The sequence below is a fragment of the Montipora foliosa genome, chromosome 3, assembly GCF_036669935.1.
Source record: "Montipora foliosa isolate CH-2021 chromosome 3, ASM3666993v2, whole genome shotgun sequence".
Lineage (NCBI taxonomy): Eukaryota > Metazoa > Cnidaria > Anthozoa > Scleractinia > Acroporidae > Montipora > Montipora foliosa.
Window position 1 is genome coordinate 48246675 of NC_090871.1, and position 15000 is coordinate 48261674.

General features: G+C 41.6%; 1 protein-coding gene across 1 annotated transcript in view; it reads right to left on the reverse strand.

Annotated features, from left to right (window-relative positions):
• LOC137997552 (nephrocystin-4-like) overlaps positions 1-15000 on the reverse strand; it is a 96493-nt gene that overhangs the window by 13994 nt on the left and 67499 nt on the right. Inside the window, exons 22-30 of the mRNA XM_068843610.1 lie at positions 13910-13987; positions 11973-12108; positions 9455-9521; positions 7882-7940; positions 7148-7315; positions 6596-6654; positions 3356-3486; positions 1774-1863; positions 131-287 (exon numbers count right to left, since the gene is read on the reverse strand). Coding sequence (XP_068699711.1) covers positions 131-287; positions 1774-1863; positions 3356-3486; positions 6596-6654; positions 7148-7315; positions 7882-7940; positions 9455-9521; positions 11973-12108; positions 13910-13987 — 945 coding nt within the window. The remainder of the gene's footprint in view (positions 1-130; positions 288-1773; positions 1864-3355; positions 3487-6595; positions 6655-7147; positions 7316-7881; positions 7941-9454; positions 9522-11972; positions 12109-13909; positions 13988-15000) is intronic.

Consider the following 15000-nt stretch of genomic DNA (forward strand, 5'->3'; position numbering starts at 1 on the left):
GCAAAGCACAACGCACCAGCTTCCCTCGTGCAGACACCAACTTGAATATCTTCGGGGCAATCAATGCCTCTTACCGCAGCAGGTCAGTGTTTGCTTACCACCGACCAGCTGCATGCAGAGGCATACTCACCAGGTAAAGATCTCCAGGGAGGAAGTCTGATGGTCTTTTTTAAGAATGACTGCTCCGCGTGGTAAAATCTGAACGTCCTGTCGATTACATGGGGCCGAGGCTCCACTTGTAATGACAAGATAGCCACAGGACACTCGTCCTTGTTCATGAAAGATACCTAGTGGAAGGTGGAAGAGCAATGGCAGCCATTTTACATTAAAAATGTAAAACCAATTGCAAAGACCACTATACAATAAGCACGCGAAAAAAGTAAAAATATGCTGCAAAAAAATTATGCGGTTAGCTTATCATATATATTTGCATTTGCAACTCTATGGAACCGTTTTGAAAACAGGTGTTTAACTCTAGCGGGCGCAAGCGTTGTCTATAAAGTGAAAATATCCAACGAGGCGCTAGTCAACAATTAGACTTGAGGGCTACGAGTCAATTGTTGTTTATCGAATTTGGATACTTGGCAGTTTCGATACTCACCGGAAATTCTTCAGCTTTAAGACAATACCAAAAAAAAAAACCGCACTCAGTGAGCAAAAACAATAGCTACAAACGGTTTTGCTACTCACTTATAACGCACTAAATAACTTAGCCCCTGTGTATATCAGTAACTTACTTGTGCGGTACGAACCATCAAGGAATCTAAGGTCAACCGACAAATATCTTCTACGAATACCTCAGACTCATCAGAAAACTTATGGAGACAGGGCCTTTTCGGTTGCGGCTCCTAGGCTATGGAATGCCTTACCCATGGATATTAAGCTTAGTCCATCGGTTTCTGTATTTAAGAACAGACTAAAGACGCATCTTTTCAGAGCTACTTATTATTAACTTTTTGTGTATCATCTTTTTATGCTTTTTAATTTTTTTTCTTTTGTATAGTTTTTAATTTGTGATTGTTAAGCGATATAGACCTTTCTGTACATATCGCTATATAAATAAAGTTATTATTATTATAAAGTATAACGGTAGAAATGACCAAATTTAGGGATTCTTTGGTGGACACGAGTACATCAAGTTAACGTTTTAGTTCTATACTTCTCCTTATTTCATACCAATTAAATATTTGGACAGTGACTTCTCATTTTGAAAGCAGAACTACCCGCAACGACTGCGTCAAGTTACTATGCGTCATAAACTTCATTTCGCAAGTTTCTTACAGTTCAGCTCATGGCAGAATGACTAAGCGAATGACAAACCCGAATATTACATTGCAGGACTAGTCCTGAAAGTAGGACCTCAACGCACCTCTGTCTTCCACAAATACACGCCTCTTACTACCCATTCCAGAGGCCATACTGGAAGTTACGGTCCAAGTGTTTTCCGATCTAATTTACTGTCCGAATGCAAAGCACGAGGGCAACAAATTGAATCGGAAAAAAAAAGGTACGATATTTATTATATTTCTAAAACTCTGAATCAAGTGACAAAAGGGACGTTTTAAATAGGCCATTTTCAGAGTGGCCGTTTGCCTCTGGTTTTTTTTCCACTTGGAAACAGCAACTCGGAAATGGGCTATTGAGCAAACCAAACTGCACAACACGTGACGGCACACTGTACTGGCCAATTATAGCGCACGTACTATCTCAGAGATTACGAAATAATTATATACATGGATTAACGCTGAGGTCAAACTTGCCATTTCTTCTCACCTTTATCTGTCGTGTTTTCAAGTCATTATCCCCTGAATTATCTGTCTTCAGGTAGGTCTGAGTCTTTTGCTTGAGCGGGTGAGACGGGCCCTAAGGAGAACAAAACGTAGTGAATCAGGTGTCTGGTGCAGCTCAAGTTAAAGAACAACGCCATGCATAACTGGAATTTCTGACCGCAGAGATTAGCAGGTCCGTTGAGGCTTGAGCTTGATGTTCTCAAAGGTTTCCTTGTGTTGGCAAAGTTCATGTCTAAGGCTAACGCTCCGATGAATTCAATGGGTTAACAGGCAATACTTCTTAGCCCCTTTCTAGAGACACAAATAGTGACCCATGGGCAACCAAGATCCATCTGCCCGTACTTGTTGTTCATGTTAAATTGCCGTGAAATAACACCTCAACTACCCACGGATTACTCCTGTCTCGCCTCGTACCTAAGTCAGTAGAGCAACAGTGAGAAACGGAGGCCGTGGGATCAGGTCTCATCTTGGTCAGCGTTTTTATCATTCCTTGAGTGGGTCCGTTTCCACGCATAGGGCTAACGCACAGATGAATCCAATTGGTTGATAGGCGCTACAACTTACACACTCATTCTCAGAACAGGTGGCTTGCACGTTAAGACCCAGCTAAACGTTCTAGCATTGTCAAGCAACAAGCCAGAGCGTTAAGTGCGCTAAGTTGGACGACGCCGATCCAACATACTTCGTCCGTAGAATGTTGGGCAAAGTTTAATTTTTTCATCAAACTTTTAACGTAACAACTTCTTGGCCAACAAAAGATGCTGGATAACAATGCTGCAGCGCAACCAACAGCTCTCTTGCTAGGTCCTCTAGTTCTTTGCCCAGCATTCAAGCATATTTATTGTTCAAAACTGATAACATCTAAGCCTTCAGAGATAATACACAGCTTGTTTGCGACAATTCGATGTCGTATGATCTTAAACCGACCACAATCGTCATGCCATGACTTAAACGAAGTAACCGTTAGTTTTCAAATTCTGGAGATGAAACACATGAGCGCGAAATTTTGTTAAATTAGTTTCTCAAGCACCTCCCACGTTTTCGAGTGAATGCTTGTTTTTGTGAGGGCATGAACCTGTCAACTCGTTTCTTTTCCTCAGAGTGCAAAACCGTGAGAATTAACAACGGTCACTTCCTTAAGATGCCTGATGAGTGTGGTTAGTTTGAGACCACACGAAACAGAACTGTAGTAATACAGCGATGCTTCACCTCGGAAGCCTCAGATTTTATCGTTCAAATTGAATCTATTGCTCTTGTAGAGTTGATCCCTTTCGAAAATTGTTCTAAAGCATTTTACAATGTATACAATTTGGTTGGAATTCGCCAATTATTGTAAATGAAATGCGCTAAAACTCTTAATTGAAGAAAAAACGCGCCGGCACTCAAGGCTTAAGTAGTTTGTTGAATATGAATCTGTAAAAAGAGCTGCCGACATTCCCAATTTTCATTTCTGGTTTTCCACCAGTAATTCCGTCAAGAAGATCGTCCACTATGCTTTTCTTTCGTCAATGCGAGCACTGAAGTCGAAAGTGGTCAGACAGCGCAATCTCAAACTTCCCTCATACCTGCTCAGGAACACTATGGTCTGCTCTGAAGGTCTGGAACTTGAAAGGGATGTGCACTGTCTCCCTGGGTCTTAAGAACACCTTCGGATAGGAGCTGTCAGAAGAAGCGTCAAACATATTCTCCTCCAGTGCTGTAAGAAATATTAACCTCCATCACATATTGAGCAAATGGTTTCGCTGTCTTTTCGACTTTTCTCGATCAATAAAAATAACGATAATGAGATGGAAGTCATCTGCATTAAAAGTGAACAACGGGTCTATCTTGTTTATTGTGGGAGACATCCGTGAGCAAAAAGACATGATCTGTTGAATGAATATAAGCTTCTTTACTGAACTAGAAGCTTGCAATTAGATATGGAGGCTTATACCGGTGGTACCAAAGGTTTAAAAAATATTTGGACACTTTTTCCCCGATCTCTCCACCTACTTCGGAGAGGAGTTTTGAGAAAGTCTTGAAAAAAAAAGTCAAACTATCTCAAAACGCAACGGCTCACTTAACTTTCTAGCTTTCCCCTATATTCATAATCACAAGGAACACAAAAGAACCCACATAATCTTTGCACCGTGTAGGGTAAGGAATTCCCCGTATGATGGCCTTTGTCACTAGATATCACCTACCAACGACCTATTCCAGAATTCTGTGGGCAATATAGATATCTGGTCCGCGTTGTTCGAACGATGGATAGTGCTATCGACCGGATAAATCGCTATCCAGCGGATAAACACTAGCAAAACTAATTGAGTTATCCAGTGGATAGTGATTTATCCGGCGGGTAGCGCTATTCATCGTTTGAACAACTGGGGCCTGATATCATCGTATGATATATTAACAGAAGGTAGACAACCTAGGAATCTGCAGGTTCGTTTTTGCTGAGGGATGAAACACGGATACCCGGAGAAAAACCCTCAGAGTAGGGTCATAACCCACTCAAATAAACCCACGAATGGAGCTAACCCCAGGACTTGAATCTGGGCCACATACGTAGGAGGTAAGCGCCTCGGAGTCATCCCGGCTTCCCCAGGTCGAGTTGGGCCATATTCTCATTGTCACAGTTAGCCACGGCAGGCATGATGATCCACTGGTATGGGCGCTGGAATCGCATGCGTATGCGCTGTTCTCGAATTTCGCTTTGACAACTGGCTGGATTGGTCTACGAATCTCCCGGACTCAACTGCACCACGCCTTGTAAATACCCAATAGTTGCCTCCGCAAGCTTTTTCTTCGTACACTTTTCCGGATGTTCTTAATCAGGGAGTTTAAGAAACGATGACGGTTTCAGATCAGCAACGACGACGCCAGAAAGCAATAACACCACTGGTATTAAAAATGGGTCGCGCTGCACGTGCAGTACCAATTTCATTGAATAGAGCGATTTTCAACTGAGTGTCGAAAGTAATTAGATAATTACTTTTGATTGGTTTACTGGATTGTCTCTGTCCTTTTTGATTGGCCAAAGTAATTACTTTGGTTTTGGTTTTACGACACTCAATTGAAACTCGCTCTAGAGAGATTTTGCTTTGTGTGTATGTTACAGGTTAAATTTGAGTTCAGGTCAAAATGATTTTAACCTAGCATGATTTCTAATTTCATTGTCTCTATTTATGATAATGAATACCAGGCACAAAGAAATTACAAATCAATTTCGGTTAAAATTATTTTGGCCTGAAATCAAATTCAACCTGTAACATGTACAGCAAACGGCAAAAGACAGGCTGTTTGCTACTTGTAGTAAAAGGGTGAAATTTCTCTTATTCTTAGTTCTCTCTGTTTCATGAACTTGCTGAATATCTGTGGGTCACAGAAAGGAATTGAGATAAAATCAAACAAGTTTCTTAGACTTTTGACGAAACGCAAATTCTAGCCTGACGAACGCAATGCTCAATCCCAGTCTCTAATATCTTTTCCGCGTTCTGCAGAACAGCAACGTGATATGATCAAATCTGAGGTTTCCACAACAATGAATAATTCGTTCTTTTGAGGTTTCCTTTACTTGAAAACCGTTCGTTCCAATGTAGTCACAAATGTTTTGCCATATTGTACAACTTGAGGCTCCATGGTATGCTACAACAAGTTGCAAAATTGTTGAGACACTCGCGTTAAAAAACACCTTTTCTAGCTTCCAATACCGGCCGTATCTAGAATTTCAACATTTCCCACTTCCCCTCTCCCTCTCTCCCTTTCAATTTTTTGTCTTGCTAGCAACCTATTGATAAGCTGGGAGGGGAAGGGGAGGGTGCAGTTTAGGAGATAATTGGTAAATTAATAGCTCCCCAAGAAGGTGACGTGTCTCCACTAACTTTGCAACTTGTTGTAGTTTCATATCCCTTTCCCTGCCAAGAAAGTCTCCTTCGCAGCCGTGGTTTGGACGTCACGCGAGCGTTGCGTGACGCCCGAATAACGGCGGCGAAGGAGATTACTCCCAACAGTGACACTAAACAGATTTTACTGTAACACTAGAAGATTTTTCTCGTCAATGGGGGCCGCCCAGAGTGTGAAAGGGTTAAAATAGCGAGAACACGAAAGGAAAGGGAAAGGAAAGGGACTTTAATAAAGTGTCTAATCTTCTAGCGCCGTAGAGCACTAATCGGGGACACTGTAAATTGAAATTAACAAGTTAACGCAAATCAAATCAAATTTTGGTTTTTGAGGAGAGGGGAAAACCGGAGTACCCGGAGAAAACCTCTCGGTGCAGAGTAGAGAAACAATGAACTCAACCCACATATGACGCCGGATCTGGGAATCGAACCCGGGCCACATTGGTGGGAGGCGAGTGCTCTCACCACTGCGCCATCCCTGCACCCCAACGAACCCCAATTTGCGGATGCCAACGAAGCAAAAGACGTAACTCCATGCCTGTCGACCTCCACAAAACAAGCGAAGAAACTCAAGGGCATGGACCTATCTACGCTTAAAGCCCAGCAAACATGTTTTGGAGATGAGCGGGGCACGTACGAAGAGTGAGAGCGTCATAACGCAGAAAAGAAACTCAAAAAATTCATTTTTGTCCGTAAGAGTTCTTTTTTTTTTGGTTCGAAACTTTAGTATCTACTTTCTTAGCTTAGTGAGTCGCTTCGTTGCTTTTGTCACTGCCAAGCTTCATTCTCAAGCAAAGAATATGAAATTAGCGCAAGCCTTGAATGAGTATCGCATCGGTAAGTCAAGAGGGATCTACTTTGACTACACCCTTTCTCGAACAGATGGACATAACAGAGGCATGTTAGCATTAGAGCCGGTGTTACCTGATCGAGTCTCAGTTTTTCTCTTGAAGTGCCTCCATTCTCTGGTGTCTGTTATAACTCTAACAAAAACAAGACAGAAGTTCTGAAATTTTCAATTTAATCTTACTTGCCTCTAAGTAGCTTTCATTTACGGCAGAAGAATGTTAAGAAAGGTGACTAAATCAGAGCACAAATAATAACACAGACGAAAATTGGTGACAACGAATGATAAGCTTCTCAGCGAGTCCGTTTTGTTTGCTCCAGTATCTAAACTCTGCTCCCAACATTCCCTTGACAAATAAGGGTCCGGTTTGCCTTCTATTAGACCGAAAAGCTATCATTTTGTAAAACTTCGAATCGCAATTTCCAAGAAGAGGAAGAAGAAGAAAAAAAAAACAAAGCACAAAGATACAAAGGGCTTTACGTAACAAGGCCCGAAAAGTTTCGGCACTTTTGGGAAACGGGCTCTAGAAATAAGCAGGGCCTGCGCCCGGCACGTGTTGCAAGAAACTTCATTGGTTAGTGTATACTGTGATTGCATGGACCAATAAATCACTTTCGCTAATGACATACCGAAGTTCTTTGTCTTCACAGTGAATGGCGATATTCTGATCCGTGGAATAAGGATTTCTGAGAACAAACTCAAAGAACTCGGCTTTGCCAAAGCACGGATAGATTGTGTGGCTTGTAGTAATGTTTCCAGCCAATGATGACAGAATCTTCTCATGCCTAAGTCTCTCCCTGTAAGATACAAATCTGATGAGAAGTCGAGACTTTTCCTTTTACTTTACTCTAGAGACTTCGCTAAATTGATGCAGAGTTTTCAAGGCCGCACGGATTTTAACATTGCTATCATCAAAGACGCTTTACTGGAAGTTTTTAAATTTTCAGCCGACTTTAGTTTGTGAATGATTTGCACCCCAGCAAGATTCACAATATAAGTTGGTCTGATGGTATCTATTTTCTTGACGGTGACTCGCGGATACTCGGAAAAAATCCGAGCGCTCCGTATTGCGCGAGTCGAATCTTCGACCTTCCGATTACTATTTCGCATGTTCTGTCACTGAGCTAAAGAAGAGCAGTGGGAGGCAGGCCACAAGGTTCACCTCATTTTTGTTAACTTGGTCTGGTTCTAGGCGCATTCCCGTCTCCGCTGTTTAACAGTCAGTCCTCAGACACTGATTGACAATCATTATTTTGCTGGACATGAACTCAGGCAATATATTTGTTCCAGAAAAAGTGACACAAAGATTTCCTTGTGCGGACCTGACTAAACGATAGTACCGTGTGCAATATGCAATGGTTACCTGTAAAGCTGAATAGTTTTGAGATCTCTTGTTCTTTGCACTTTTTCTTCCTTTTGAATCTACAGTGATCAATAAAGAGGAAAAATGGGTCAGGAGGATATCGATGGCAATGTTGAAGTACAGAGCCCTTCAATTGGAAGAACTGCTGCTGCCAATATATTTTTCCAATAAATAGCTAATGCACGGTAGCCGGAGGTAAGCTGTTTCCCTTTTTAACTTGTCTTGACACTACGACATCGATATTGCTAAGAACTTTTTCACCATTAGAGATCACAGACCTGGCAAGCGAAATGTTCACTTCCGGTTTTCGCGGGTGGCTCAAAAACGCCTCGTGTGTGAGATGCGGTGAGTTCTGGCGCTTACGTCCGCACGTATCTGGCCAGAGGACGAAAAACTGAATTTGCGCAGTTCGTACCTTGAGTTTTATGGGCTTCCCTCAGGAAGCTAGTTTCAAAAACGAACAGTTCTACACTGCTGTCTTAATATGGATACAGTAAAGGAAACTGAAGCCCTCGGTGGATTGCTACTATAAATTTACTAATTTAAGGTGAGGTGATTCCCTGGATTTGCATTGCGCAACCCTACTGCGCATAATTCCTTGCGTCATTGGCGCGCACACTAGCACGCGCACATGGATAAAATGGCGGATTTTCATTAACGCCAAGCTTGAATATGTCAAGGAATGGCTATTTTCTCCTGAACGAGCACTGTGATCCCGCCTTTTTAATGGTGTTATGTACTCGTTATAGGTACACGGAAAACATATTTTAAGAAGAAAAAGGTTGGAAAGTAAAAGTTGTAGTATTTATATAAAAATGCCGTGAAACTGCATTTGCAGCCAGACACTGAGTGTGATTGTGATGACGTAGTGGTCCAATTTGCTTACATTAGTTTGCAAAATTGAGCAATTTGAAATCACTTTATTGAAAGATTTTAGCCCGGACAAACAAGTAGGCTCAAGTTTTCAGTAATATTTAGTAGCTTTAGCTATATAACAACAATTTTTCCGGTTGATTAAGTTTGGAACGCTTCTCGCGTAATTCGGTAAAAAACACTTAGGATAAAGGGCATGCAGCACGAAAACAAGCACAGTAACCCCATCTTTTTTATGCATTTTTTGAATGTCCTGTGCATGAATATCAACTGTGCCACGTTTGACAAAAAATTGGATAGTACGTCATTTTCAAGGGAATTACCTTACGAGCACTTTAAATACGCATTCCGCTACCAGTGAAAACCACATAAACGAATACAGTTCACTCATTCCAGTAATGGATGCCCCTTTTCTTTCCAAAATGACAAGACCACTGGCATAACGTGATGAAAAATGACACCGCAAGAAATCGGAGTAAACAAGTTTAATACCGGGTTACCGGTTTGGATCAACGTGTCCGTCTCTGACGATGCAACTGAATAAATGCACGCATTTTAACATCCAGTTGTATGAGCGGATTTGACCAATTTTCCAGCTTTTGTGAAAGTGTCAGTCGGTTCTGACGCAATGCAACAGACGATTTTATCATTTGAATTTTCCTAACCTAAATCGAGAGAAAACGCGTACCGAAAAACTTACAATTAAATTGCCTGTTGAATTATCAGCTCCTTGTGTCTGTCGAACGGCCTGCATCCTTTCGAGTTTTCTAGTTGAAATAAAAAAACAAAAACAAAAGAAGTGTTTAAGCTACAAGTTACTTTGTATATATCGACATAAATTAAATATTCTTCAAATATCAAACCTCTTAAAATGTTTTTTTTATTGCACCAAATTAGCAACGAATCACAATTGGCATAATTTGATAAAAGCTTAGTTGGTTTAGAAGTGTGTCCACTGTAACATCACAGTCAAGCCTGACCAGCAATTGAACCCCGAGTTGGATTCCTTAACATCAAATGTCAAGGACCTCATTTGGTCCATAATATTTTTAGACGAGCGTCGCACAACAAAAAAAGGGCCTAAAAACCATCCAAATTCTTGAAAGACAAACCCTTATTCGACAAAGAACAGGTATTTATAACTTTGAGTACTGGTTGTCTCCCTTTCCTTATGGGATAAGTTGCACTTTCATTAACAAACAGGATGTACCCAGAGATGTCCACATTGTTGGGAAGCAAGTGCTCTTCCCATTAAGCAATCTCTGCTCACCGAAAGCAGCACGGAACTCCCGATTGGTCACCATCAAAATCCCGCAGAGAAAAAGTTAACCTGGGTGAAAAGACAGGAACCAGTGTTTTCCTGTTGGTCATGTCGCAAATCATATTACTGAACTTTGGAGAAACGTTTGATCGAAATGAAAACACGTCATATGGTCTGAACCAAGGATTCGTATCCGCAAAACTTGATGACGTAACATCTCATCGGAGCTGCTAGTCGATCTCGTCGTCAGAGTTGTCCTCAGAGGGACTGTTGTTGGTGACATTAGGGCCGTTTATACGAGAGAAAATAAGCCGCGGCTAACTCTGGCCGCGGCTTACGTCAGCCGCGAAAGGAGCTATTTATACGAGTATAAACTCCCCGGCCAGGATAAGCCGCGGCTTGAGAAAGCCGTGAACGTAGATTTTGTACCATTTATACGGGGTGTTCGCGGCTTACGAAAGCCGCGGCCAGAGATAGCCGCGGCTTATTTTCTCTCGTATAAAAGGCCCTATTGTCTGTTATAAGAAACAGACCTTGAATATCACCAACAACAGCCTCTCAAAGGACCACTCCCACCCGGACGATCTTTGAAGGCACTTCATCTAACATACATGCTACACGCTGTTTTTCCCAACAGAGCGACTTTCGTGTGACCTTGAAAAGGTGTTCGCAATTTGTTTCACGGGCCAATGTTTGGCAAGACTAAAGCAAAGCATTTCCTTATTCCCGCCAAGGAAACTCCTAATATGGGCAGTAAACAGTTCGAATGCCCTTTCACATTATTGCATTTCAAATGACGTCAAAGTGAAATGCCGATCGCTTTCCAGAAAGTTCCACGGAGAGATGACGTTGTTTGCATCCGCGTTCGCTAAGCAAATGAAAATTTGTACTCGTTTGTTTTTTACGTTCTGTTTTACGTTTAATTTTCAAGGTCATGTAAAAGTCGCTCTATTGTTAATAAAATGCTTCTTGTAACGGGCGAAAATCCAGCTTAATGGCTAAAGCATCTGACCGGCGTACGGTACTTTTGAATCCTGCCTATGACTAATTTTTCAGTTTCCTTTCGCCCGTTGCAAAGCGACTAGCTCCCTATCCTTCCCATGGGCTCATAACACTTTAGAAAACAACAATAGTTGCATCCAGTTATATTTGCTCGAAAATTCGATTCAAGTAAAAGGACCCTCGGGTTTCGAAAATCTGGCTTCTGAGGCCCTCTTTTTCAGTCCAGGTTAACCGGGATGTCTCGGTTACCGAGATGAAAATTAGCGACGCAACTCAGGTGTGAAATCTAACGAACAAGCCTGGCGAGAATTTTAAGCTTTCATTGGTTCAAGAAACTTCAAATTCTTATATCTTTACATTACACTCACTACCAAAATAAATTATTCTGAACTTAACTGCTGAAGAAAAGAAGAGTAAAAAGAGCACACAGTCCGTTCTAATTTTCGCCCCGGTAACCGGGTTAAAGTGTTCTTAAGGAGAATTTTCCATCGGCCTCAGAAACCCAGATCTTAGCAACCGGGAACACAACGAGGTTTTTACAAACCCTGGTTTCACAAAAGTGGTGAAGTCAATCAATCAATCAATAACTTTATTAATGTGTCAGGTAGATCTAGCTTACATATACGTAAACTAATTGGGGACACCTAACTACTAGTGAATTCAAAGGTAAGAAGAAAAATATTAATCAGATCCAAAATACTAATTATTAGTAATAAACGTTAAAATTCGCTGTGTTTTAAACTAGTACCCTAAAAATATCTTAACATATCAGGAGCCCATAAACCCATGCTTCCTGAAAACCAAAGGTTGAAGACTAATCCGCTCCCAGCCCAGGCGAGATCTCGGAGGCGGTCAGCTGGGCTCATGTGAAGAGGGCCTCCAGTGCCCTGTACAAACTTAAGCGGTTCAGCGGACCGTGCTAACATGGTAATTGAAATCTTCAAACCAAACTGACCTTTTTCTGATGGCATCCGCTTCTCTGACTGGCTGGTCATCTTTAGATATTTTTTCCTGTCTGCTAAACAACACAGCAGCAAGTTCAGCGTCACACTCAGCCATTTGCTTGGCTTTAATTTTGGAGGACTTGTTTCCTAAAAAAAAACAACAACACATGACTGCTTAAACTCTCAACCTAGAGTGGTTACAGAGTCTACGTAGAAAGAGGTTGAATATCTTTTCAGCCCAGTCAAAATCACGGTGGCGGCAGCCGGCTATTTGGCCGCCTACAACGCAATATCTGCCGCTTACTTCGAATTCACATTTGTCAGACTTTTATTCAGGATGAGGTTGTTCGAGTTGTTGTTCATCATTGGGTTGATCTCTTACAAGCCGAAAGAGTTGGTCCTCGGTTTGTTCAAATATTAAGCGATTTACCAGAAGATGTGAAGCTGGATAAATTTTTAGCCATTTACAAACCTCGGCAGAGGGAGAGAGTCAATGTGGAGCAAAACGTTTTGTTTTATTTCGTGACTGTTCGATATCGCTACGATGTAGCGTGAGTTAGAGCGCCCGACACCAGAGCTTTTAGTCCTTTAATGTGTCTGCTTTTCCTTTGAACAAGCAGCGCTTTTGCCAACGTCTTACTCAATGAAGTTAAGAGAGTCCGCGCCATTTCCTTTGTTAGTGCTATGGCCAACTTTTCTCCTCAAAAGGGAGCTTCGTCATCGTAAGAAAAGCAAAATAACTTTGTACAAATTTTCCCCGTACAATCTGTAATGAGAGGATTTCGAACTAATTGTTCTGGTTTTGCGCGCTCTCGCACTTGACAAATAACTCGTAGACCTCTAACCAAACTTCAACTAATAGGTAAACCTGTGTACACGAAGCAGAATGTGATTGAACTTATGGTACAAGTTTTTCAAAACTAGCAGCAATCATTTGTCCTTCATCATAGGTTGATTAGGGAGAGGGAAAATGCGCAAGATTACTCTTCAGTTAGCAGGGAATCACGTTTGCGCGATAAGTTTGACAGAAACGTTGACACATTTCAGCGCCTTAAAGAAAATAGTCAGAGCCAGGCCCCAAGTCAAGAATTCAGCGCTTACCACACCGTAACCACAATACCACTGAACCAAGGATAACGAAGGCGGGCGTAAAACAGGTGAGGAACAAAGCGTGACCGTACCCATGCAGATTGGTCTTCGAAACAAATCCAAAGCGGGTGAAGCGACCGATGGCTGCCGCCATCTGGAGTACAAGTAACAAGGCCTAAACAATCGATGGAAATCGATAACCGGAAAATGAATCGATCAATCGATTACGGTTAACTAGTATCGATTCGCATCGGCCAATCGAAGACCAATCCATAATCACACAAAAGTAGTTATCTATTTATTTATTTATTTATTTATTTATTTATTTATTTATAAAGTTTGCCACTTGGCAGGGTATCTCCACAGAGAAAAAGATCCACTACGGAGACCCGAGTGCATTTACACACTCATAACGTAACAAGCTGGAAATCAATCCACATAAGTGACTACTAAGAGAACTGAATTGGCGACACGAACGGCACTTAACACGAGTAGTTTTTTAAAAATGTGAAAGTTCCGGGTTGTAAAAGTCTTTGGTCAGTGTCATATAATAAGCAAACAGTTCTTTCTTAAATTGACCAATTGATACGATGGCTCTGAGGTGGGCTGGTAGAATGTTCTAAATTCTTGTTGCTCTGCAATAGAAGCTATTTTGGGTGTGGCGACGTAGTGGCGAACTTCATCAAGAGTCATCGATTGGCGTTCCTATTAGTAATCGATGTTATTTAATTGATCGATTTTCATGGAGTATCGATGACATTTGACAATCGATGACGATCGACAATCACAAAAACTTGCGCGATTGATTCTCTATCGATTGTTCAGGTACTGTGGAGTAACAAATTCTGCTGTTACATACCTGCAAGGCCGTTCAAATTCCCTGTACCTCTGGCGGTGTCTGGTACAACAACAGTGGAACGTTTGTTAGGTACTGTTCCTAAGAAAACGAAAAAAGCACAGTCAAAACCCCGCTTAGCAAGACTGACTGGGAGTCTTTTAAGTCGGAAAAGAAAGAAAGAAAAATAAACAAAATTTTCGCAGACCGTGTTCAAGTAAAAAGTATTATTTCAGTCATTCCTAAACCGGAATAGAAACGAACAATTCCCCGCAAACGCATGCACTCTATATAGAGCCAAGTATGGCACTGATCGTTTAATGAGCAGCGTCGGTGCTGAGTGAAATCTCTGCCAACGCAGAAGCTACTTCACTCGTGCAAAACAAACGGGAACTGTGACGCATACCATTTGTGTTTGCATTTCACACATGTGAACTGAACAATAGAACTCCATCCTCTTTTATCGAAGCGAGGCAATAACAGCGATATCTTATGAAAGTCTGATGTCTACCTCCTCTTCAAAGCGAGTCTAAGTGCGAATTTGTTGTGATGGTAATTAGTTCTACTTTACATATGAATGAAAACTAATTTGTACAAGAAAAACTTCAGCCACAACACGGGGGACTTTATCTTCTCGAATAGTGCTGGGGTTCTTTAACGTCCCACAGGAACCCTAACCCTAACCCTAACCCTAACCCTAACCCTAAACCCAAACCCTAACAGATGACATTACAAAGGCAGCACTTTCTCCTCAGTTCTTTAAAGACCCTGAGTGTTGGTCCGGCCGGGGTTTGAACCCGCGACCCAACCTCGTTCCCAGGGTCTTCTCGGCTTTCAATATGGCGGCGGGTCTTGAGAAGACCCTGGCACACAGTGAACTAAAAAGATCGCTGATTGGTGCTTTTCTCACATGAACTCTGATTGGTTTAATGTCGAAAGAAAGATGGCGGCTAGTGAGGAGAGCCAGAAGAAGAACAGAATTCGTGTTTAAATCATTTTCAAAATTGTAACTGTTCCGTAAGAAGCAGCTGCAAATTAACAAGCATTAACAGTCAAAAATAATTCACCGTTTTTTCACGTTGTACGATGATCTACATCAGGCCTCGATTCCAATT